At 42.1% G+C, this 23277-nt stretch overlaps 1 protein-coding gene across 4 annotated transcripts in view; it reads right to left on the reverse strand.

The window, feature by feature from the left end:
* Window positions 1–23277, reverse strand: part of LOC114797226 (B-cell CLL/lymphoma 9 protein-like) — a 32531-nt gene that overhangs the window by 4032 nt on the left and 5222 nt on the right. For 2 of the 4 annotated variants that reach the window (XM_028991973.1, XM_028991974.1), the window contains exons 2-9: window positions 16045–16190; window positions 9591–9676; window positions 8254–8634; window positions 5374–5690; window positions 5173–5280; window positions 4715–4898; window positions 4271–4364; window positions 1264–3487 (exon numbers count right to left, since the gene is read on the reverse strand). In XM_028991973.1, coding sequence (XP_028847806.1) covers window positions 1264–3487; window positions 4271–4364; window positions 4715–4898; window positions 5173–5280; window positions 5374–5690; window positions 8254–8552 — 3226 coding nt within the window. In that variant the 5' untranslated portion in view covers window positions 8553–8634; window positions 9591–9676; window positions 16045–16190. The remainder of the gene's footprint in view (window positions 1–1263; window positions 3488–4270; window positions 4365–4714; window positions 4899–5172; window positions 5281–5373; window positions 5691–8253; window positions 8635–9590; window positions 9677–16044; window positions 16191–23277) is intronic. The other 2 variants (XM_028991976.1, XM_028991975.1) reach the window with 2 other exon arrangements.

The following is a 23277-nucleotide window of genomic DNA, read 5'->3' on the forward strand; positions in this document are numbered from 1 at the left end:
CCTGCAAGGAAACACGTGCAGTTATCATAGTGTTGCATAAAAAGGGCTTCACGGGCAGATTGCACCTAAATAAACCATTTATCAGATAATAATAACATTCAAGGAGAGAGGTTCAAGTATTGTGAAGCAGGCTTCAGGGTGCCCGTGAAAGTCCAGCAAGCACCAGGACAGTCTCCTAAAGATGATTCAGCTGCGGAATCAGGGTGCCACCAGTGCAGAGCTTGCTCAGGTTTAGCAGCAGACAGGTGTGAGTGCAACTGCACACACAGTGAAGCGTGTGTAAGAAAGTGCCCAGACTGATATTCTGCAGAAAGTACAGGAATTGTACTGCTGAGGACTGGGGTAAAGTCATTTTCTCTGATGGAGCCCCTTTCCGAATGTTTGGGGCATCTGTTAACATGACTGTCCGGAGAACAAAAGGTGACGCTACCATCAGTCCTGCCTTGTGCAAACAGTAAAGCATCCTGAGACCATTCATGTGTGTGGCGGGGAAATCACTCACAATGCAGCCATGAATAAAGAATGGTACCAAAACATCCTCCAACATCAACTTCTCCAAACCATCCAAGAACAGTTTGGTGAAGAACAATGCCTTTTCCAGCATGATGGAGCATCGTGCCATAAGGCCAAAGTGGCTCAAGGAACAAAACATTTTCATTTTGGGTCCATGTCCAGGAAACTCCCCGGATCTTAATCCAATTGAGAACTTGTGGTCAATCATCAAGAGGCAGGTAGACAAACAAAAAACAACAAATTCTGACAAACTCCAAGTACTGATTATGAAGGAATGGGTCGCCAGTCAGTCAGGATTTGGCCAAAAGTTGACCGTATGCCAGTGCAAAACTTGCCTTTGCATAAACTTGATCTAATTGTCAATAAAAGCCTTTGAAGTCTTTTAATTTTATGTCAATACACCACAGAAACAACTGACAAAAAGCTATAAAAACACTGAAGACGCAAACTTTGGGAAAACCAGTATGTGTGTCATTCTCAAAGCTTTTGGCCAGGACTGTACAGAAGATGTGGTGACAGTCTTAAAAATGTCATTTCGGTACATGCTGTAAATACATTTCACATTTCTCAGTCCTGTGACATGAAACAATATTTTTAAGAAATTATCCCAATAAACAATTATCCAGTTAATTGAGAATGGGGTTCATGCATTACCACAGTTTCACATTTGTAAATTTTTCTTTTGTAACAAGCACACTTTATAGGATTGTTTTCATCCCATGAACAAACACTGTAATTAGCAATGCATACCTTGCTCCACACTGCTCATCATATTTGGTGAGGCCATGCTCAGAGGCTGCTTGTTTTGAGGGATCCCTGGACTTGGCATGGGGGGTTTAGGGGACGACGTCCATCCTGGTGAAGGAACGGGCAGTGAGGGGGACTTCATGTGGACTGGAGAAGCTCCTGCAGAACCAATCATGGGAGATTTGATTGATGCAACTGCTGAAGCCGAGGGTCCAGACAGTATGCCTGCCAGTTGTTGGGAAGGTGTTGACGGAGATTTTAAGGTTCCAGAGGGTGAGCCAAGCATGGGGGATTGAACCTGCCGCATTGGTGGAGATTTGAGGGGATTCAGCCCCGGGGAGTGAACCCCCTGACCCGCCTGTATACTGAGCTCTGCTGGCTTACGCCCCTTACCTCTCTGACTGGGTATGGGGTTAGAGTCTGGTCCAGGAACTGGGCCTTGGTTCGGGGGCTCATTTGGGGGCAACACAGGCATGTGGCTCAAGCGACCATTGTTGGCACTTCCATTAGGGCCAGAATTAGGCCTCTGGTCTGGAACAAACCCCATTTCAACTCCTCTTTGTCCTCGCATTACTCCAGGAACCTGAGGCACAGGTTGGCCAGGAAAGAGTCTATTGGGTCCCATGTTAAAATCACCTGCCTGGGGCTGATCAGCAAAAGGTGGCCCTTGAAACATTTTCTGCTGTGGCCCCATGTTTTCAGGTAGGGGACCTCCTCCTTTCATTTTAATAATTTCCTTGGGGCTCAAGCTGAGTGGTTCTCTCATCTTACCTCCCATCATGGGTACATTTGGACCCATACCAAATTCAGGGCTTGGCCCCATATCACGCCCCAGGCCCTTTATAAATTCCAATCTCGAAGAAGGGCTCATGGGAGCATCACCTGGCATTCTGGGAAACCCTCCAGTTCCTGAGCCAATAGTGGGATCTATCCCAGGTCTGGGGTGTCCCATCATCCTGTTCATTTCTACAATCATTCCTGGTGGCATTCCCATTCTGGGTTTCTCCCCCATTCCCTGCTGGAACATCGTTTCCTGCACAGACTGTGGGTTTGGAAATCTCTCCACTCGACCTCCTGGTCCACATGGTCCTCCAAACATTCCCTGACCAGGGTGGAAGCCCCTCCCTTCTCCCATTTTGTCCATGTCCTCTGGCCAGTTCATTCCTGGTCGGGGGATAGCATTGGGACCTCCCTCCATTTCAGGGTTCATCATGCCAGTGAAGCCAGGCATGCGCTGCATGTGAGGGGTCATTCCACGAGGTCCCATACCCATCTGATCAGGGAATGGCTCAGGCCCTCCAGGGCCCCATACCTCTCCTGGGCTCATTTGATATGGTGGAGGAGGGCCACGCATCATAGGACCACGTGGGCCATGAAGCATCATGGGCTCTCCCATAGGCCTATGCTGCATTTGTTCCTGCTTGCGTCTCTTCTCCTCATAAAATTCTTGCTGGAGTTTTAGCCATGCCACCTGCTCAGGTGACATATGATTCCCTTGCTCAATCCCCAGGCCCCCAGGATGAGAACCCATTGGAGGCATGGGCCCTCCAGGAGGCATGGGCCCCATACTGTCCGGGGAGAAGGGCATTTCTCGAGGGCCAGACGGTCCAAAAGGAGACCCATCAGGTCGGCCTCCTCCAGGACCACCAGGCTTCCCAAGACTTTGGGACTGGGCCATCATGGCTTGTAGCGGGCCCTGTTCTTGTTTATTAGATGCCATCTCCATCATTCCTGGGTGGTTTGGATGTGGAGGTCCAGGAGGAGGGATGCCCTGGCCCATTGCAGCCATATCTTTGTCGTCAGGAAAGAGCATGCGCTGGATGTCTCGTAAGGTCTGAAGGGAGCGTTCGCGATGCTCAAGCTGCTCCTGGGAGAGGCCTTCTGAAGCTGAATTCTCCCCAAGTCCTTGGGCTATGATCTTTGGGTCAGTCCCTTCAGCAGGGAAACACTGTTGGGGACCAGGGGAACATGGAGTCTGTCTGCCAGGCATACGGTCATGGGGTGTGGGGTTGCGGGGGCTGCTACTAGGAAGGCTTTTTGAGTCCATGCCAACAGAGGAGGATCTCTCCTGACTGAGATTTCCAGGCTTGGGCCCTTGGACTGTGGAAGGCTGGGATTGCTGGAAGGGCTGTGAAGATTTTGAGCCTGTGGGGATGCTCTGGTCTTGAGGAGTACCTGCAGATTGTGGACGTTTCCCTTCATTTCGGTGGAGTAATGACTGATTGTTCTACAACACAAAACAGCAAACATTTTAGAAACAGCTGAACAAGGGAAAACATAAATAACAAGCCCTATTATAACATGCTTTACATAAGGGGGTGGAGTAATGATTATCAGAGCACCTCAATCAAGGATTGAGGCACCTAAGGCATTTGAGATATATCTTGCTGGATTAACCAAGTTAACAGGGGTATTGCATGAATAGATCAGCAGTTGACCATATAGGACACTTTTGAAGTAATCGCTAAAATCATAGTCACAATAATGACGTTTTTATAATTTTATATGCTTTTAGCTTATGATTGTTAAATAAAATACTATGGATATTGATATTACATACGGCCTTACCGAAGCCTAACTACACATGCACACACCAACACAGACAATTATAAACAATTAAATGAAAAACAGACGTAGACAAACCTACAGCCATGATACTTGAAATGAATCACTGATAATAAAAAAATTTTCGTAGGACATTTGATGCGATGGCAAAACATTACTAATTAATAGTAGTTATTACTACTACTTTGGTTTGCTTTAGTTAGGTTTGAATATTGTGATTCGATATTAGTTGATTGGAAGTCAGTGTGCAATAATCAGCATAGAGACTCATTAGACACTAGACTAGACACCACAGGAGGGATAGACTATGTACCAAATACCCACTACAATGCTTGAACATGCCCAACATGTCACGCAGTGCATCTTTTTAGTGAATGTGTGAGACTAGGCATGCTTATTAAGCTGGTTAAATAAATGTGCCTTTGATCCTTTATCATTAACATACCAGAAGATGGGTTTTCTCTCCTTTATTGGAAATGTTCTTCATGTGGTAAACAATGATGCTGTCTACATGTCCTGTTACAACCGCTTCTGCTGCCCTATTAGATAAAGAAAAAGCAACCAAAACATTATCATGTCTGCAAGTATATGTGTTCATGTAAACAGACTACTCAATACAACACATTTAATGCTACTCAAACATACACAAAGCTGAAATGTCACATGCAAGTGGAGTAGAAGTGTCTTTTCCCATGTATATAAAATGAGGGTTAAAAAACATTTACATATCACGTATCTTAAACCCCAATAACATGACTCCGGCTCTTTAAAACATAATTGGTTACAGCACATGTAAAGCTTGCAGTATTTATACAAAAAGATTATCCGCCGTTTTAGTCTCGCATGATGTGAGGGGTAGGAGGGGAAAAGTCTACACCAAGCCCCTTACTTGTTAGCGGTCTCTGTAGTGAAAACATAAACAACTTTAGACAGGTGTTTGTGGGCACTGCCTGGTTCACCAGTAGCACTTTGACAGCCTAAGGCATTGTGTGAAGGCGTGGAAGAGCAACTGAGGTTGGGGTTTGAAGCAGAATGGGAGCTTAAATCCGGAGGTTTCACATCCGAATTACAATCTGTAAGACAGAGAACGTAAAGTAGTAAATTAATGGAATCGTGTAGTGAGCATATATACATAGAATGTTTCAATTCGTTTTTGTTATACCGAGTTCTTGGTGCTGTGCAATAGTGTAATATATATAGTAAATAAAAAAATCCAGCTTCTTAAACAATTGCCATCTATCCAATAAATCTACTAGCAGTTTTTGAAAACTGTGTGCATATGCATGCCAGCAAAAAAAAAAAAAACCAGAGACGTGTGCAGTCTCCAGGTCAGGTTATGAAACTCACTGAAGAATCCCTGCTGCTCCTCATCACTCTCACCCCCCGAGCACCAGTCTGCCCCACTGTATGGCTGCCTCCTCTCAGTCACACACATCCGCTTCACTCTGCCTCCCTCTGTACACACACACACACACACACACACAAATAATACATACATATAAAATGAAACACAGAGACAATCTTTAGAGCACAAGCTCATTATTTTACCTCTCTGTTCACCATCAGTGTTGGGCATCACAGAGTCTCGTGGCTCGAAAGATTCCAGAGATGTACTTCTCTCCCTCTTTAATTTGACCTTGGACCCTGAGTTTGGGCCCTGGCCATTCTTCAGACCTGGCCCAGTCCCACCCTGTACTCCTTTGGAGCTACCCAGAGCCTTTGGGTCGCAAGGTGAGTTCTGCGATTGGCTGCCTGCCCCCCCTGATTTTCCTTGACTGGGAAGTTTGGATTCCATCTGTGCTGCGCTGGATGGAGACATGACAGGGGGCGAGCGGACCATCACCTCCTGTTTTGACTTAGGGCTGCTGGGAATGTGGGTAGGGTTGAAGGTTAGGACCAGAAGAGAGATAAGAGAAACAGTAAGTCTCATCTTGTGTGAGAATGTGACAATTTAAACTCAACCTATGGCTATTAACCAACTAAACATTTAGTCATGCATCTTGACAAAGTATTGTTAAAGACTTCATTCTGAAGTGGGCCAAAATTGTAGAAAGCAAATAGGTTGACTAAAGCTTTTTAGGCACGTTCAAACAGAGTAGTTCTAGGAATGTAGTTAAAGGAGCTAGCCATCCAGGGAGGATTGGTTGTGTTGATGTACAAAAACATTCGACTGCATTAACACCACGACTAGTTGTAGGTCCATGAGTATAGGAACTGCCTTTAAACTTGTGCTGGCAACGGACCGATTACAGGTCTGCTTCCTTACCCACTATGCCAACCACTGTACTGTAGCTATGTCAAGGTACCCCAAAACAGGACTCACAAACCTGCGGTTCATGCATTGTAAATAGGGGTACTTCTATCAATATTAGAGACATAGTTCTTCTGGTGCAAAATGGCCTAAAGAAACCAAAAAGTGACCAGAACAATCACTGCACTGGTCTAGCCTTTATGGTACTGTGGCCACATGCAATCAATAGCACATGACTACTCACTATGAGTCACTACAGGCCCTTAGACCATGAGAAGAATGATTCTATGGTTTGATGAAACCAAACTCTCGCTCTTTTTGGGCTCTTCTGCCAAGCATTCTAGAGGAAACCGGCCCCTGCACATAATGAGGCTAATATATATTCCTACAGCAAAGAATGGCGGTGGCAGCAGGGACTGAAGGAAGAACTGTTCAAAAGATCAGAGCTCCCTGATGAAAATGACAAACTGGGACAAAATTTGGTATGAATGATAGGTTACTAGACACAGATTTAGCTTGATATCAAAACAGTGTACTTAGCAAATGGTTTTGACGCTGGTAACATTTTTATGAATAAGTGTTGCTTCAATAAAATATATACAGTAACACTATTTGTACGTTCATGTGATTCACAAAGAAATGACAAGTCTCTACTGCATACAGACAGAATATCAGCATGTGGATTCAGGCAATTCTGATGAAATAGATTTCATGTGCAGGAGAAATGTTTCTTCGGAGAGAGGGGAGAGGAGAAAAAAAAAAAAAAGTTGGCATGGAAACTGAAAATCCTTTCTACCTACACTTTCATGGAACAGAAAGTCCTTGAGGGCCAAGTACAGCTTTTCTACTGCTCTCCTCCATCCCTTTACCTGAGAGGGGCCAAATTGGAAGAATTGAGAAATGTTTAACAGCGGTCAAGGACTAGTTGGGAAACCATTTGAAGAATAATAATAATAATAAATAAATAAATAAATAAGTAAAACAAAAACAAACAAACAAGGTGATTATGTGAGCTCTGTCCCCACACATTTTGTCTTAAAGGGACATCATCCTCTTAACACTAACGGCCTCTCACACAGGAAAGGCCTTGGCTGGGAACCAGGAGGCAGCTGAGGAGGCCTAAAAAACCTGCCCAAGCCACACACATGACGGTGTCTGTGTGTTTGCTTCCATAATAGCTTAATGTGTTGCAGGTTTTCAAAATCCACAGAGAAGAAATTCCCCACACCACACCCTACACACACACCCTACACACACACACACACACTGCAGGAAAGCCTGAGGCATACACTGGGTCCTGTGCCAGCATGACCTCTGAGAAAGCGAGTGAGTGTGTGTGTGTGTGTGTGTGTGTGTGTGTGTGGAGGGAGACCAACGGGGGAGGGGGGGGGGGGGGAGGTTTAATCTCATTGGGACCTTGGCAAAGTGCAGGCACTTGTTTTTCCACCCGCTCCAGAAACATGAGTCAGCAAATGCCAAACCCACTGACCCCAGATCAGTTTAAAACAATCCTAGCCTACATGCACAAGCCCAACGTTCACATGTTCGCTATGACCTCAGATCAGCCTAAAAGAAATCAAGTCACAGGCTTAAAGTGTAGTACCCTCCACAGCTACAGATCGGTCAAAGCTAGAGGTGTGATTATCAACATACAATGTGCCACATTGAGCTAGTAGTCAAATTGAATCCAAATTAGATTAAAAAAAATTTAATATATGGGTGCACTGAATCACTGTGAGCGCAAATGGTGCATACCCGGTCGGCTGGGACCTACTCAGTTAATAGTGCCCGGTCGGCTGGGACCTACTCAGTTAATAGTGCCCGGTCGGCTGGGACCTACTCAGTTAATAGTGCCCGGTCGGCTGGGACCTACTCAGTTAGGTACATGATCAAGTATTAGTGCAGACCAGTGCAAATTTGTAATATGTTTTGTGCAACAAAATTTTGGATAAAGCAGTCATTCTTCATTATTATTACAAGTAATAAGTAATAATAGTATGACCTGGGAACGGCATTAATTAATAGGGAAAAATACAAAGTTTTCTATGAAAACAACGCAGACTAATTAGCACTAGTTTGTTAAACCTTTTATTCAGATAAAAATTCCTAATTTTCTTTGTTGTGAAATTAATGGGAATATTCATGAAAGTGTGTGTGACCAGTCGAGCTAGTCTCACCTCTGTGTGTTGGCAGTAGGTGAGTTCCGAACTTTGGGGTTGCTGGAATGCATTGATGGGGATCCCAGGGCGACAGCAGACGGGCTTAAGTGCTGGTGGGGGCTGTGAGAGTGGGGGTGTGTGTGAGGGTGCGTGTGCCCGAGCCCCGTCGATTTAGTCCTGCCACTCCGGGGGCCCGTGGTTGGGCCAACACTGCGAACGTCCTTCCCCTCTTCTCTCTCCTTCCTCCCTCGCTCCTTCTTTGTGAAATGTGTCGCTGTGGCTGCTCCTCCTGCTCTTTCTTCTTGAACTTCAAGCATATTCTGAATGTTTGTGTGTGTGAGTGAGTGTGTGAATATGTGTGTGTCTCCCCCTCAGGAGCCCTTACAGCCCTTGGGCACACTGCAATTAACAGAAAAGAATTAATATTACACAGTTAACTCCAATAGGCAAAACCCCCCAGGTATTACAAGCTAGGAAAATGATTGAGGGAAAAAAAAGAAAGGGGTGCTGGGTAGTTAACTGTAGCAATGGCTAAATATTATCCCAGCATGTTACTTACTGAATTTCTGAAATGACATTTCATAATGCGCATAATGGTGTATTGGTGCACTGGGAATCATGTCCCCTGCACCATTTATGTTTGCATCATGCTTAGGGGACATTTATAAAAAATGTAAAAAATATCTAATCTTTCAAATAAACTGGATTCTTTCAAGGTGCATGGGTTGTTTTCTATAAGTACATTTCTATAAATATTTGTTTTTATATATTTGATATTCAGAGACTACTGACCAACAAAAGCAGGTTGAAATAGAATAAATAAATAGTAATTCATTGTAATTTTATACAGAAATAATTAGTAGGTTGCACCATCTGCTGTCTGGGAGGTTACATTTAATGTTACACAATTATGTGTATATCACAAGCCAAAAAAAATAAAGAAACAAAAAAGGTACCAAAAAGAAGTGTATATGCATCAGAAGCCGGGGAAAGAATGAGGAGGCGGCCGAAATGAAAAGAGAAAGAGTCTGTGACGCGCGGCTCGCTGATTAGCTGCTAAATTTAACAGTGTGATGCTGTTTGGCTCTTTGAATGACATCCACATAACACAAGGCTGCATTTAACCACCCCCCCTCCACACATGTTTCACAGAAACCTCCCACTCCTGAATGTCTGCCATTTCAAACATTTACAGGGAACCGCTCAACCCTCCACATTCTCAACACACACAAGAGCCGTGTTCCCGCTTCACACGTTACAGGGCGGAAATCCTGACGACGAAAAGTTATCAGGCTCCACGTAACTTGTGCTGCGTGTTAGCATTATTCTCATGAGGAAGTGCAGGTATTACTCACCATGTTCATGTGTGTCACCGTGATATTATTGTAGTCATGTTTGCCTGTGGACAGGAGCAGGACCCAAAACCAATCAGGCCAGATGACTATACAGAGACATGGAGAAGAAAACCAGAGGAAAAACATGTAAATAAAAGTAGAGATTATTATTATTATTATTATTATTATTGTCTACATGCATTTCCATACTTGGGACGAATGTAAACTCTAAACATCTGTTGGTTTATGTTTCTTCACATAATTCAATACAATGAGTACAATGTGTGTGCACGCGCACTCTCAGTTAATCATATCGAAATTTAAAAGCTTGTCCAAGAAGCGCAATGTATTTTTCAACAACTTTCCAGGTTTTTCCTGGCGTGACCATGGATGGCATTAGTCTCAAGCTCCAGTGACTTGGAAGCTCTTGGCTCAAGAATCGACAAATTATTTTATTTTAATTTTTTTTATATGGTCCCTCAGGAGGGGGGTTAATGTGTGTTGGTAGAGGAGTCCTTCTCTGGATTTCACATATGCTGACTGATGCTTTATTTGCATGCAATTCAACCCAAGAGCTGCCACCACGGGTTGAAACCTCTGTTTAATGAGCACCAGTGTGCTTATTGTGCTTTTCTTAACACACACACACACACACACACACACACACACACACCTTAACCGTGTCCGTGAAACCACTGGTCCAATGTGGCTACAACTCAATTATAATAGAGGTTTGAAAGCAAAAAGCGTGCACAGACGCAATCATAAATGAACACACGAGTCACATTTATCCCTCACACCAGTCACTGTAAGACAACATTTTCAGCAACTGCTTCGCCAGGCACACAATAGGATATCATGCTGGTGATACTGATCCTGGAACAGCTAACCCAACCCTACACCAATCCCTGAACTTAATCACCGGAACATTACAGATGTTCCTCCAACATCAACACTACAGTATCAGATGCACCATCATCCTCTCCCTGAGGTAAAGTGAGAGCAGAAGTGACACACACGATATCAGGTGTCAACCACGCACAGCAGGACATGATGGCAGCGGCGCACAGGCAGTTTCAGCAGCTTACACTTCAATAACCCCTACCGTAGATGCTGGTGACTCCCAGGGACATTGCTAAACAAAGGAGAATCTCAGCCACACACACACACACACACACACACACACACAACCTGGAATTAACAAAAACTTCTATTTTAAAAACGTATACACAGTGGAGAGAATATGAGCAATCTGTCCTAGAGTTACCCTGAACATTCCAGTGGAATGACACTGTTTAAAGGGCCTGGCAAAGCTCTAAGAGTGTGTATCACAGAATGAGAGAAAGAGAGAGAGAGAGAGAGGGGGGGGGGGGGGGGCAATGCTGCCACTGCTGACACAGCCAGAGGGCATGGGTGTCGGCAGGGTTGCTGGGCACTGTTCGACAGATTTATAAGACGAACGCGCGCACACACACAGGAGGGTAGGCAGGAGCAACACATCTGATATGCCAGAAGATCCGGCTGAAGACGCGGTTACGGAGGGACAGAGTATGGACAGGAACCGGGCGAAGTGAGAAGGAAGTTAAAAATCACGAATAAAACCCGGTTTGCTAGAAGAATAAGAGAATGAGGAAGCAACAAGGCGAGGAAGCATTCCAGTCTCAGACTGGTGCGAGAGAGCCTGAACTGTGAGAATTTTCAACTTAAAGAAGACGGAAGGGACATTCGCTTGGTAAAATGCCACGAAACACCTGATTAAACCCAGCTACACAAATACTTCATAAGCATAGCGCCTCCAAATCCTACAGTGAAAATGCCACAGAAACAATGTTTTGGGCGGTAACACTAATAGAACTCAGGTATAATTTTGCAACATTTGTCCCAAAATTTCAAACAGACTAAGGCTGGGTCATAAAATTGATACGACATTGAGGAGTCTCCCTGGGGCTGTAGCGAGACGAAACATGACTTTTTCTCCATTTAATCCAAGTGGGTCTTGAGCAAGGAAGACATGTCATCTTGCAAAATTAAGCAAACACTGCAGCACAGAACACGGTGCACACACTGAAATGTGTCCTCTCCATTTAACCACATCACCTTAGTGAGCAGTGGGCAGCCATGAAAGGTTTGGGGACGGTGCTTTGCTAAGTGGCACCTTTGCGGTTTGGGGTTTGAACCAGCAACATTCTGAGTACGGGTCCGTTTCAAACTACTGCCATAATGAGCAGGCCACCTATGTAGGCTAACATATGTATTAAGCATAGTATAAGAATAATGAATGGACAATGCATTTGAAATTTAATAGGGCAGGGCAATCATAGTGCATTAAAACCTAAAAGTCTTAACTGTGAGGGTTTCATTTAATGCACTATTGCAAAAGCATTATAAGTAAAAGGAGTCTGTATCATGAACCAATTAAGCAGTAGGAAAGCACCAGCCTTCATTCTTTACTATAAGGGTACACAGAGAAAACAATGGTTTGAAGCAGAATATTACTGTAAAGGCAACAATAAAGTCCAGTTAGGCATGTCAAGGCAAAACTAAATGTCACAGCATCATAATAGTACTAGTTCTGTCTTATGTTAAGACATTTTGTATGACATTCAAAGGAAATGTAGAAAAATTTAGTAAGAGAGGAAAGATGGAGAGAGACACTGCAGTAAAATGAATATTGGTCTCTGGCAAAATCCATAAGTCAGTTCGTTTCAATCTACACGCCCAAGGTTATTATAGTTAACGAAAACGAACAATAAAACTAAAACTAGAATTGAAAAAGCATTTTCGTTAACTGAAATAAACGAAAACTAACTGAAACTTTTGTGTGTATACAAAACGAACTTAAACAAACTAATATTATAGCAAAAACGTCCTTCGTTTTCGTCTTTGTAATAAGCCTTTTGGGTTGAATTAAAATCTATTTACTTCACGCTGCCAGTTTTAAGCCAGGTTTTTGACCATTATGGTAACACGTGGTCTGTGACGTCACGTGTCCATAGTCTGTCCGTGACGCCGCCGGCTAGCGTGATGGCTGCAGCGAAAGTCGGAAGAAAGCGGAAGAAAGTCCTATTTGGGATTTCTTTGATCATGACAGTGGCAAAAATAAAAGTAAGTGCCTTGTTGTAGAAGCAGGTGATACAATATGTGGAATACTTCTCAAAGGGAAAAACCCCACGAATCTGAAAGTCCATTTGAAAAGCTCACACAAAAAGGCGAACCAAGAGTACCTGAACAAGCTAGCCTCTCGCCCGCCCGCCCTCCCCCGAAAGAGAAGCGGTAGCCAGGCCAGGTAACATGGGAAAGGAACGTGATACTACAGCATCCATAATGGACCGCTTCCACCGCCGACCAAGTAGCTGCTGGCTAGTAAATACGCAAGAACACCACAAATGAGAAGAAGCATTGGTAAATATGTTTATTAAGACTGGAATGTCTACACGACTGTGTGACTCGATTACCTTCAAAAAGTTCACCACTTCACTCGAACCAAAATTAAAAACACCCGGAGCTGCAAGAGTCAATAACCTTATCGGAGCTAAGATGGATAAGGCTATTCTGGTGATTTTGATTCATGCACCTGACAAATATCCTAATTTACAAAAAAAAAAAAAACTAAAACTAACACTGTAACTAATAAAAACTAAAACTAAGCAATTTCAAAATATCAAAACTAATAAAAACTAGTAAATCTTCCTCTAAAAACTAATTAAAACTAACTGAATTTGAAAAAAAAAAATCTAAACGAAATAAAAACTAAAACTAATGAAAAATCCAAAACTATTATAACTGTGTACACTCCACCCATTCATGCCTGGGCTCAACTGGGGCAAAATTTAAGGTCAAGTGACCAAATCTGCCCGTCCTTGGACTTGGTTGGAATTTACATGCAACCAAAGGAGACTCATAAAAATAAAAGATCATGAAAGACCCACCCAAAAATCTGCATTACCTCAACCAATTACAGTACCATATAGGCGTAAAAACTCTTCACACCTCAGCATAGCCCTGATCAGAACTTTGGAAATAATGAGATAGATAAACCAACTGTCAAATTAAAGGCGGCACAGGGGTCACATTTCCCCTTACACAGCCAAAAAAAAAAACCTGCTGCCAAGGTACAGAGCTGAATCCAGAAAGAAACACAGCAACAGTGTCATGTTTCAGGAACACTCAAGGATGCAGGGATAGCACATTAAAACTGGGCAAAGGACTAAAATAAGCCAAAAAAAAAAACAATTGAATGCAGCATTGCTTGCTTTACGGAATGTACAATGCAATTGGACTTAATCTCGTCAGAAAGAACAGAACTGTATGTCAAAGCAAAACTGAATCTGACATTAATGACAAGAAAATACAAAATAAAATGTCTCTTCCCCACAAATTGGGAAAATTGTACTCCAGCAAACAGCACCCACAAATACCGGTATCACAACAGATACCACCTTAGAAAATATTTGGCTCTCCAAGTACAATAATATCAACCATTATTACAAAAAAACACAACAGAGGCCTATTTAAACAGGAGACTTTTACTGCTAATATGAAAATTATTTATTATTAATAGGGCTGCACGATTTGGGGAAAAATATTGCAATTATTGAGATCAATATTGTGATATGCGATTGCGATATGATAAAGGGCACTTGCTTGTATATCAATGAAAAGTCGCATACAAATTACTAATAGTGAATGTTTAATTTCAAAGTGAAACATACAAACTACTTATAACAACTTGAAATGCCCAGTGCTTTCAAAATACAATATTCTACAAAATTAAATAATCACAAAAAAAGTCTTTACTTTAAAAAACATTACTTTCGAACGACAAACCCTGGTAAGGCTAAACAACTGTTTTGATTATATTTGGCCAATATAAAATCCCGTATTATAGTTCTTACGTTTAACCAAAACGTTGTTTGGAGGCTGACTTGAACACAGGGATGCATAGCTTTGCTAGCTTAGCTTAGCTAGTTAAACTGAGGTGAATTTCTTTAGGAAACCTTCAAAGTTTGAGAAAAGTTAACTAAACAGCTAAGAACAGTCTAAATAGTTAATGCCTACATTTAGCCAAATTGTGTTTGGAGGCTGACTTGAACACAGGGATGCATAGCTTTGCTAGCTTAGCTTAGCTAGTTAAACTGAGGTGAATTTCTTTAGGAAACCTTCAAAGTTTGAGAAAAGTTAACTAAACAGCTAAGAACAGTCTAAATAGTTAATGCCTACATTTAGCCAAATTGTGTTTGGAGGCTGACTTGAACACAGGAATGCATAGCTTAGCTAAGGTTAAGACTTACGGGATTTTATAATGGCCAAATATATTCAAAACAATTGTCCAGCCTTACCTATGAAATGTAATCCCCCGGGATCTGGTTTGGAGCGTACAGCGGTTTGTACAGCCCCAAGCAGCACAAGAGTGAGGCATTTTTATGCACTTCTCTCCATAGACATGTATATGCTTCACGCCACAGCAGAGCCTATCGCAATATGGTGGCGGCGTTGACGTACGTGTACCCATATGTCTATGTGAGTCACGAATCTGAGGTCTCCATTGAACCAAATCGAAAGTCATGTGACCAAAAACTGCACATTTAAATTGCAGCTTTTTGCGTTCATGTAATCGCACAGACTGACATCGCAATTACGATTGCGATTAGATTAATCGTGCAGCACTAATTATTAACCATCATCCACTGTACGGTCAATACTAAGAGCAAGTGAGGATATTAGCCGTACCACAGTGACTATTATGAGAATAACAACTCTACTGCATTCAAACATAGAGCAGCTGAGAAAAATTAAACACTCAGTCACCGCAGATTGAGAATCAAGGCATTAGACCAACAGTGAGTCCCCCAGGCAAATTAGTAGTAAATATTCAGCAGGTGAAGAGTCTATATGAATGCATACAATCTCAACCAACCACTACATAACACACATAAGCTGACACACACTATAAAGGGCCAATCAAACCCAAATACATCATTTAAAAAGGTGCACTGCTCTGCTCAGTCTGCACTGATTTCTATCAAATGTAGCTCTAGATTCACAGCATTTACAGTCCTTAGCCAGCTTGCCTTGGTTAACTAGCTCTTTAAAACAAAGCTGTTGTGACATGAATACCTGTAAGTGTTGAGATGAAGTTTGACAAACTACACATGTAGTTTCATAGAACCACTACAGCAATATTACAATATTACACTTTAAGCAACTTTCTTAGTGTACTTTTTTTACATTCAAGGCAGGAAAATGATTCAAATAGATTAAATGGAAAATAACCACTTGGTAAGTATATGCATATTGAAAAAGAATAACTAAATAAAGTTGGTGTCTAAAATTTCTGAGACAGAACATGTTCTCAGAACATGAATATATAACGAGACATTTGGAACCTATAACCTGCAAGGTTTTTCCTGTTTTATGTCCTGTGAGTAGGGCTGGAAGGTGAACTTCCAGCAAACACACACATAAAACACTGTACCTCAACAATGCCCACAGCTCTCAGAATGCTACGTTGTCCTTCATTAAGGGATGCAGTCCAACAGGTGCCTTTCACATCCAAGCACTTGACAGCAAACAGCAGGGATGTGCCAATACAGAAAAGTACTTTGAATCATACACACCAACCTGCAAGACAGATGGGGGAGAAAAAGAAATCAATTAATATGAGTGAACGCATTGTTAATGCCATTTTTAGCGCTCAATCTGAACAGCAGAACAGTGCTGGTAGTGACTGTTGCTGACTGATCGGAGTACAGCGCCGCTCCGGGTCGGAGTTTCACGCTGTGCGATCAATAGAATCCAAGCGGGCAAGTTTTCTTTCTGCCATTTCAAAACACACACACGCCCGAAGCAGGAATGGATGAAAAGCGGATCCTTCTCTGAGTGTCCAGAGATCTACAACACGACATTATCGTCTTACTGGGAGTTTAGAAATACATGCATACTTTTTGCACTGAGCCTCGAGGGGAAAGCAGCACTGCTGTATCCGGTCTGCAAGCGGCTTCTTATGTGTTCAGTCCGTGCTCACCTGACGTCACAGACGTCAGAACCACGCAGTTTTCTGCCGTTTGTGGTGTCAGGGTAGTGAGGACTGAACACAGACCACTTTTCTGCTCATTGTAGCAAATCGAAGCATCCACACAGTGCTTTTGTTTTTTATTGTTTTAAACTAAGACACCCCAAAAAATCAGGTTTGGTGTTTATATTTGAATAAAGGGTTTGACGTGCAACTATTTACCAATTTTTACTTGAATTAACAATAAAATAAAGTTACTAGAATAGTTACATAGAATAGTTACATAACATTTGTAATTGTAAACAATTTGATTTAATTTAATCTTGACAGTAGAGGCCTTTGTGTTGGTCTCTTTCAAAGTAATTGGCTGTAACCTTTTTCCAAAAGAAAACGTCTAATTTCTATGCTGCGACTGAGTTGATAACCCCCCGGAAAAACTGGCATTTACTTCACTGTTGATTTGTATTACAGTAGAACAATAATGTCAGTTCAATTCTTTATCTTCTGCCACTGCAGTGAAGTAGATATTGTACCCATTTGACTTTCTTAAAGCATATGCAATTATGAAGCATAAATTACAACATTTGATTGGTTTATTATACACTAGATGTGAGCAAATATCCCTCACCTCTATTCATATATTTTTCTATGTTGCAGTCCTGTAATCAGAAGGTTGCCGGTTCAAATCCCGCCAAGGTACCACTGAGGTGCCACTGAGCAAAACACAGTCCCCACACACTGCTCCCCAGGCGCCTGTCATGGCTGCCCACTGCTCCCTAAGGGTGATGGGTTAAATTCAGAGGACACATTTCACTGTGTGCACCATTTCACTTCACTTTATACACTCATTACTTACAGGGTCAGTCCCATTGGAGCAAGTCAAGCTGAAGGGTCTATGGCAAAGGTCAAGTGGTAGTAACTGGGGTTTTGAAGGATGTTACCCAATAAGCAAGTATTCCCCATTACAATGTCTTCTCTGCCATTGGCCCAAAATAAATATCTAGAGATAATAAAAATTCTGCAAAATAATCCAAATAATCCTTATGGTTTTCTGCCATAAATCTAGAGCTGAAACGATTATTAGAGTAACTCAAATGATTCGATTACAAAAAAATGTTAGAGGAAAATTGCCTCTAGGCGTCGTTTAATTCGTCACCAAAGTCCATCTATTATCGTAACGCTCCCGCAGTGCAGAGCTGTGCAGCAACGATATCATTGTTTACACAGATTGTTTTTAACTGAAGCGCAATTCAAAGATTTAAGGAGGCGCGATTTATTGGTGGAATGTGAAGATACCGGGGTGCGAAAAAGGCATAAAATGTCTGTGGGACCATTTTACCATGTTAAGGTGGACAACGTAGTGCAGTGTATACACTGTAAAAAGGACCTGGCTTACCATAATAGTACTTCATCAATGCTACAGCACTTTAACCGAAATCATCCTCACGTAAACCGCACTTCTCCAAGCGGACTTTTATGATTGCTAACATTAGCGCTTCTTAGAACGTACATTATTTGTAATTATTTGTGTTATGAGTCGATAGTGACGAGGCATGATAAGTAGCAAGAGAGCAAATACACCAAGATCTCACTCATGTAATTCATCCCTCCCTCCCACGTGGGTAACATCTCAAAACACGCCTTCCCCATACATAAGGCAGTAATAATAAATGCAACAGATGGACAAATCTCCATCATTAGCATAGATTTACTTTTGGGCGAGTTTATAGCATTTGTTGCACAAATCAATTTTTTTTTTCTTCCCCACAGTACATCACAGCGGAGCAGGCTTGTACATGCATTGCACACACATGCACTAAGACAAATTCTCTCTCTCTATTTTGCACATAACATCGCAAACATTCCACCTACCTACCTCATCTGGATACAACTGGAAACAAATAGGCTAACCTATGTTTCATAGTTTTTTTTCATGTACATCATGAATGTTTCACAGAAAGGTTGATTAAATGGGCCTAGTTCTGGAGCCAGTAACCCAAAGGTTTTAAGATTTGATCTAATAATATCTTTTTTTGTGAGGAATAACAGCCAATTGCTTGCTCATTTTTATAGGATTTTCATGTTGCATAACACACATTGTTAAACTACGCAAAAAAGTATGATTTATCAGATTATTCGATTAATCAATCAATGAAAAAAAAATTAAAAAAATCAACAGAATACTTGATTCCAAATATATTCAATAGTTGTAGCCCTACATAAATCATTTCAGACCACCCCTGGCAAATGAAACCAAAAATAATGATGTTTCTATTTAGCTAAGCCGTTCTTTAAAATCAGTTAATTCTTAACAAAATGTAAAAGAAAAAAAAAACCTGCATTCTATATTCCTTCTCTACGTACCCTGACTATATAATGTTAGACTAGACTGTAAATACACTACATTACAGTATCAGTATTACATCAGATAACTTCTCAAGAGATGACAACAAAAGATGTAGAATGCAGCAAAACAACCTCAAGATCTACAGTGGATATAAAAAGTGAACATGTTTACATATAACATCAGGCTGTAGTGGTCTAGTATCTAAGTATCAGGCTGTAGTGGTCTAGTATCTAAGTATCAGGCTGTAGTGGTCTAGTATCTAAGTATCAGGCTGTAGTGGTCTAGTATCTAAGTATCAGGCTGTAGTGGTCTAGTATCTAAGTATCAGGCTGTAGTGGTCTAGTATCTAAGTATCAGGCTGTAGTGGTCTAGTATCCAAGTATCAGGCTGTAGTGGTCTAGTGCAGCGGTTCCCAGTCTGGGGTCCGGGGGATGACAACAATGAAGATGCAATGGAAGAAGAAAGTGTCACTGTCATGTGACACAAACAATGAACACGTAAGTGCCACTGGGATGGCCAATATTTTTATGGTGGTCCTCCTCGGTTGTTGCGTGTCACGCACCGTCCGCGCGTTCGCCAGCGCGCTAGGGATGTGTGATACCTCCAATATCCTTTTTGATCTCATACAAAGTAAAATTCAGGCTGGTTTCGGTGATGCTGATAAAAAAACTGCAGACTGCTGTGGGATTTTCCTGCGGGGGTGTGGTGTGCACACTTAGCGAATTAAGCAGGCAGGGGGGGCTTCAGCAAAAAAAGGTCTAGTGGGTCACAGGTTCAAATCCCACTTACTACCGTTGTGTCCCTGAGCAGAACACCTAACCCTGAGTGTCTCCAGGGCGACTGTCCTTGTGCTCTGCATAACCCCATCTGCTAAATGGTGTAAATGTAAGTTTGAGGGTATGCACACTTATGCAAATGGATTATGGCAACTTTTTTTACAAGCCAATTTGCTTGCTTTTCAATTGAATTGTACAGGTACACATTAAAGCTGGAAAATGTTATTTCATGTTAATAGGTCTCACAAAAACCTGCCATTTTTAACAGGGGTGTGCACAGTTTTTATATCCACTGTATTACTGAGTGAACATTATGCTAAGAAGGTGCAGGGCAAGGCGTGAGCCCACTGCAGAGTGCATATGCTCTTACCCAAGTACATTTTTATCACCTGGTGCAGATGGCCTTTGGACGGTCTGAGGAAACCAGAGAACCTGGAGGAAACTGGCACCAACACAGGGTGAGCATGCAAACTCCACACAAGGTTCAAACTGACAACCATGGAGGTGTGAGGCCACGTCGCTAGCCACTGCATCACAGTGTAGCCCCGTAACTGCTCTCAAACATAAATGAAATTAAAATTATAAGAAAACTTTTTCCCCACATAACGGTCCACCTAAATAATATTGTAAGGGTACTAATTGTGCCAAAACTGCATGGACCCCTTGAGGACACATTTTTATTTTCAAAAGCATTTCCACTGTGATCCCACCAGATTCTCCACCAGCATCAATGAGCCATGGCTCCCCATGACCCTTCCATAGACGACAAGCACGGACCACTGCATTGAAATTGATCTCATAATCAATGCAACGCGATGCAGATGTTGACTATGTGGATTATATCATAATGACGTGATTGGGGTTTTTACGCATTTTTGCTGTGCTTTGAGCTGCGTTCAACTGCCGCTCTAGTATAACGCTCCAAAATGTTGGATGCACCATCCAAATGTGCAGCTGACCAAACGCTGGTGATGAACGCAATTTGCTTTAATGATCCAAAAAGCAGTCGAGTTCAGTCCGGGCTCACCAGACGTCACGAATGGCAGAAAAACGCCTGGATCAGACGTCCGTGTGAGCGAGGCCTTAACTATTTGAAAACATAATGTGATGTACAACGTTTGATGGGATGTGTCGTGATAGGCTTTGATAATCGTAATCAAATGGTGAGACCAGTGAATGTTCACACCTCTACTGCATACCAAGATCATCCCCAGTCCGGCATTGCTTCCATCCTCGTCCAGCACATTTACTCCAAAAACTGACCGCATTTGCTGCATAATGCATACTAGTGCTGCACGATTAATCTAATCGCAATCGTAATCATGATGTCAGTCTGTGCGATTACATGAATGCAAAAAGCTGCGATTTAAATGATTAGTACATGGATTGGATCGGCAACATATCCGATCTCTCTCATTCTCTCAAAGTTTGCGAGCTGACTGAAGTCTCACTTCAGTCGGATGTTACGTGTTTAGTCACATAACTCGTGGGTCGACGTCGCATGATGAGCTGCATCGTACGTCAAAGTCGCCGCCATATTGTGATAGGCGCTGCTGTGTCGTGAAGCATATACATGTCTATGGAGAGAAGTGCATAAAAATGCCTCACTCTTGTGCTGCTTGGGGCTGTACAAACCGCTGTACGCTCCAAACCAGATTACATTTCATAGGTAAGGCTGGACAATTGTTTTGAAGATATTTGGCCATTATAAAATCCCGTTTTTTATAAGTCTTAACCTTAGCTAAGCTAGGCTAAGCTAGCGAAGCTATGCATTCCTGTGTTCAAGTCAGCCTCCAAACAACGTTTTGGCTAAACGTAGGCATTAACTATTTAGACTGATCTTAACTGTTAATGTCACGGGTGGGCTGGACATGGCGATGAAGGAGGACGCATTCGCATGATTTCACACGACAGGGGTTTAATACAAACTACACGAGACAAGGGAACATAAACACGCACAATGACCCGACGCCGAACAGACACGAACAGGATAGTTTTATACATTTATATAAATATACATCAGGTGAACACGATCAGGGAACATTACACAGGGAACATGGAACTCCGGTCCGAACTCCAGATCCGGAGTAACCCCTGCCCGTCCAGATCATGACAGTTTAGTTAACATTTCTAAAACTTTGAAGGTTTCCTAAAGAATTTCACCTCAGTTTACAAATCTTAACCTTAGCTAAGCTAGCAAAGCTATGCATCCCTGTGTTCAAGTCAGCCTCCAAACAATGTTTTGGTTAAACGTAAGAAGTATAATACAGGATTTTATAATGGCCAAATATAATCAAAACAGTTGTTTAGTCTTACCAGGGTTTGTCGTTCGAGTTTTTTGTGATTATTTAATTTTGTAGAATATTGTATTTTGAAAGCACTGGGCATTTCAAGTTGTTATAAGTAGTTTGTATGTTTCACTTTGAAATTAAACATTTCACTATTAGTAATTTGTATGCGACTTTTCATTGATATACAAGCAAGTGCCATTTATCATATCGCAATCGCATATCGCAATATTGATCTCAATTATCGCAATATGTCTTTTTCCCCAAATCGTGCAGCCATACCACCCTTCACAAGATAATCAATACTGTTCATTTCACTTCAAAATGACGCAAAACCTGTTCTACGCATAAAAACATATAACAATTTATGGTACCAGAGAAGCTTGGCCAGCGGTGAGGAAAAGAAAAAGAAAAGGAAGAGGTGTCATGCCAATTAAATGCTCCATATGTATCATGGATCAAATATGTTCATTACAAGCAATTATTAAAAAAAGGGTGGTAGTACCCTAGTGAGTAACACACTCGCCTATGGACCAGAAGACCCAGGTTCAAATCCCACTACCATTGTGTCCCTGAGCAAGACACTTAACCCTAAGTTGCTCCAGGGGGACTGTCCCTGTACATACTGATTGTAAGTCGCTCTGGATAAGGGAGTCTGATAAATGCTGTAAATGCAAATGCAAAAAGAATTAAAGATAAATAAATAAAATGGCAAAAAACCCTGTTGAGGTATCTCTTGATGAAACTGTTGCATCACATTATTTTTGCACCTAGACATACGGAGGCGCGTCAGGATTAAGGATGAAGCAATAACCCAAGATAATGCCTTAGTTAATGGAGTTATTTTGGTTCAAAGCTGCATGCCCTGTGTTGACTCCTTCCCTTCTCACAGCACCCATGCCTGGTCTTTTGTTGTTGTCCAATCCAGTATTTAATAAATAAGCAAGGGATGCATCGATAAACTGGCAAGGGATCGAAATCGGCCACTCGCACACTATGAGGCCCCCTTTACATTTACAGCATTTACCAGACGCCCTTATCCAGAGCGACATTCAATCAGTAGTTACAGGGACAGTCCCCTGGAGACACTCAGGGTTAAGTGTCTTGCTCAGGGACACAATGGTAGTAAGTGGGATTTGAACTGGGGTCTTCTGGTTCGTAGGAGAGTGTGTTACCCACTAGGCTACTACCACTCTAGGACAGAAGCAGAGCAAAATTTCCAAGAAAGGACGAGCTACTCCTTCTGTAAGGACGAATCGCTATGAAGTCCCACACAAGTCCCATT

This window comes from Denticeps clupeoides, chromosome 9 (genome assembly GCF_900700375.1).
Source record: "Denticeps clupeoides chromosome 9, fDenClu1.1, whole genome shotgun sequence".
NCBI classification, from domain to species: Eukaryota; Metazoa; Chordata; class Actinopteri; order Clupeiformes; family Denticipitidae; genus Denticeps; species Denticeps clupeoides.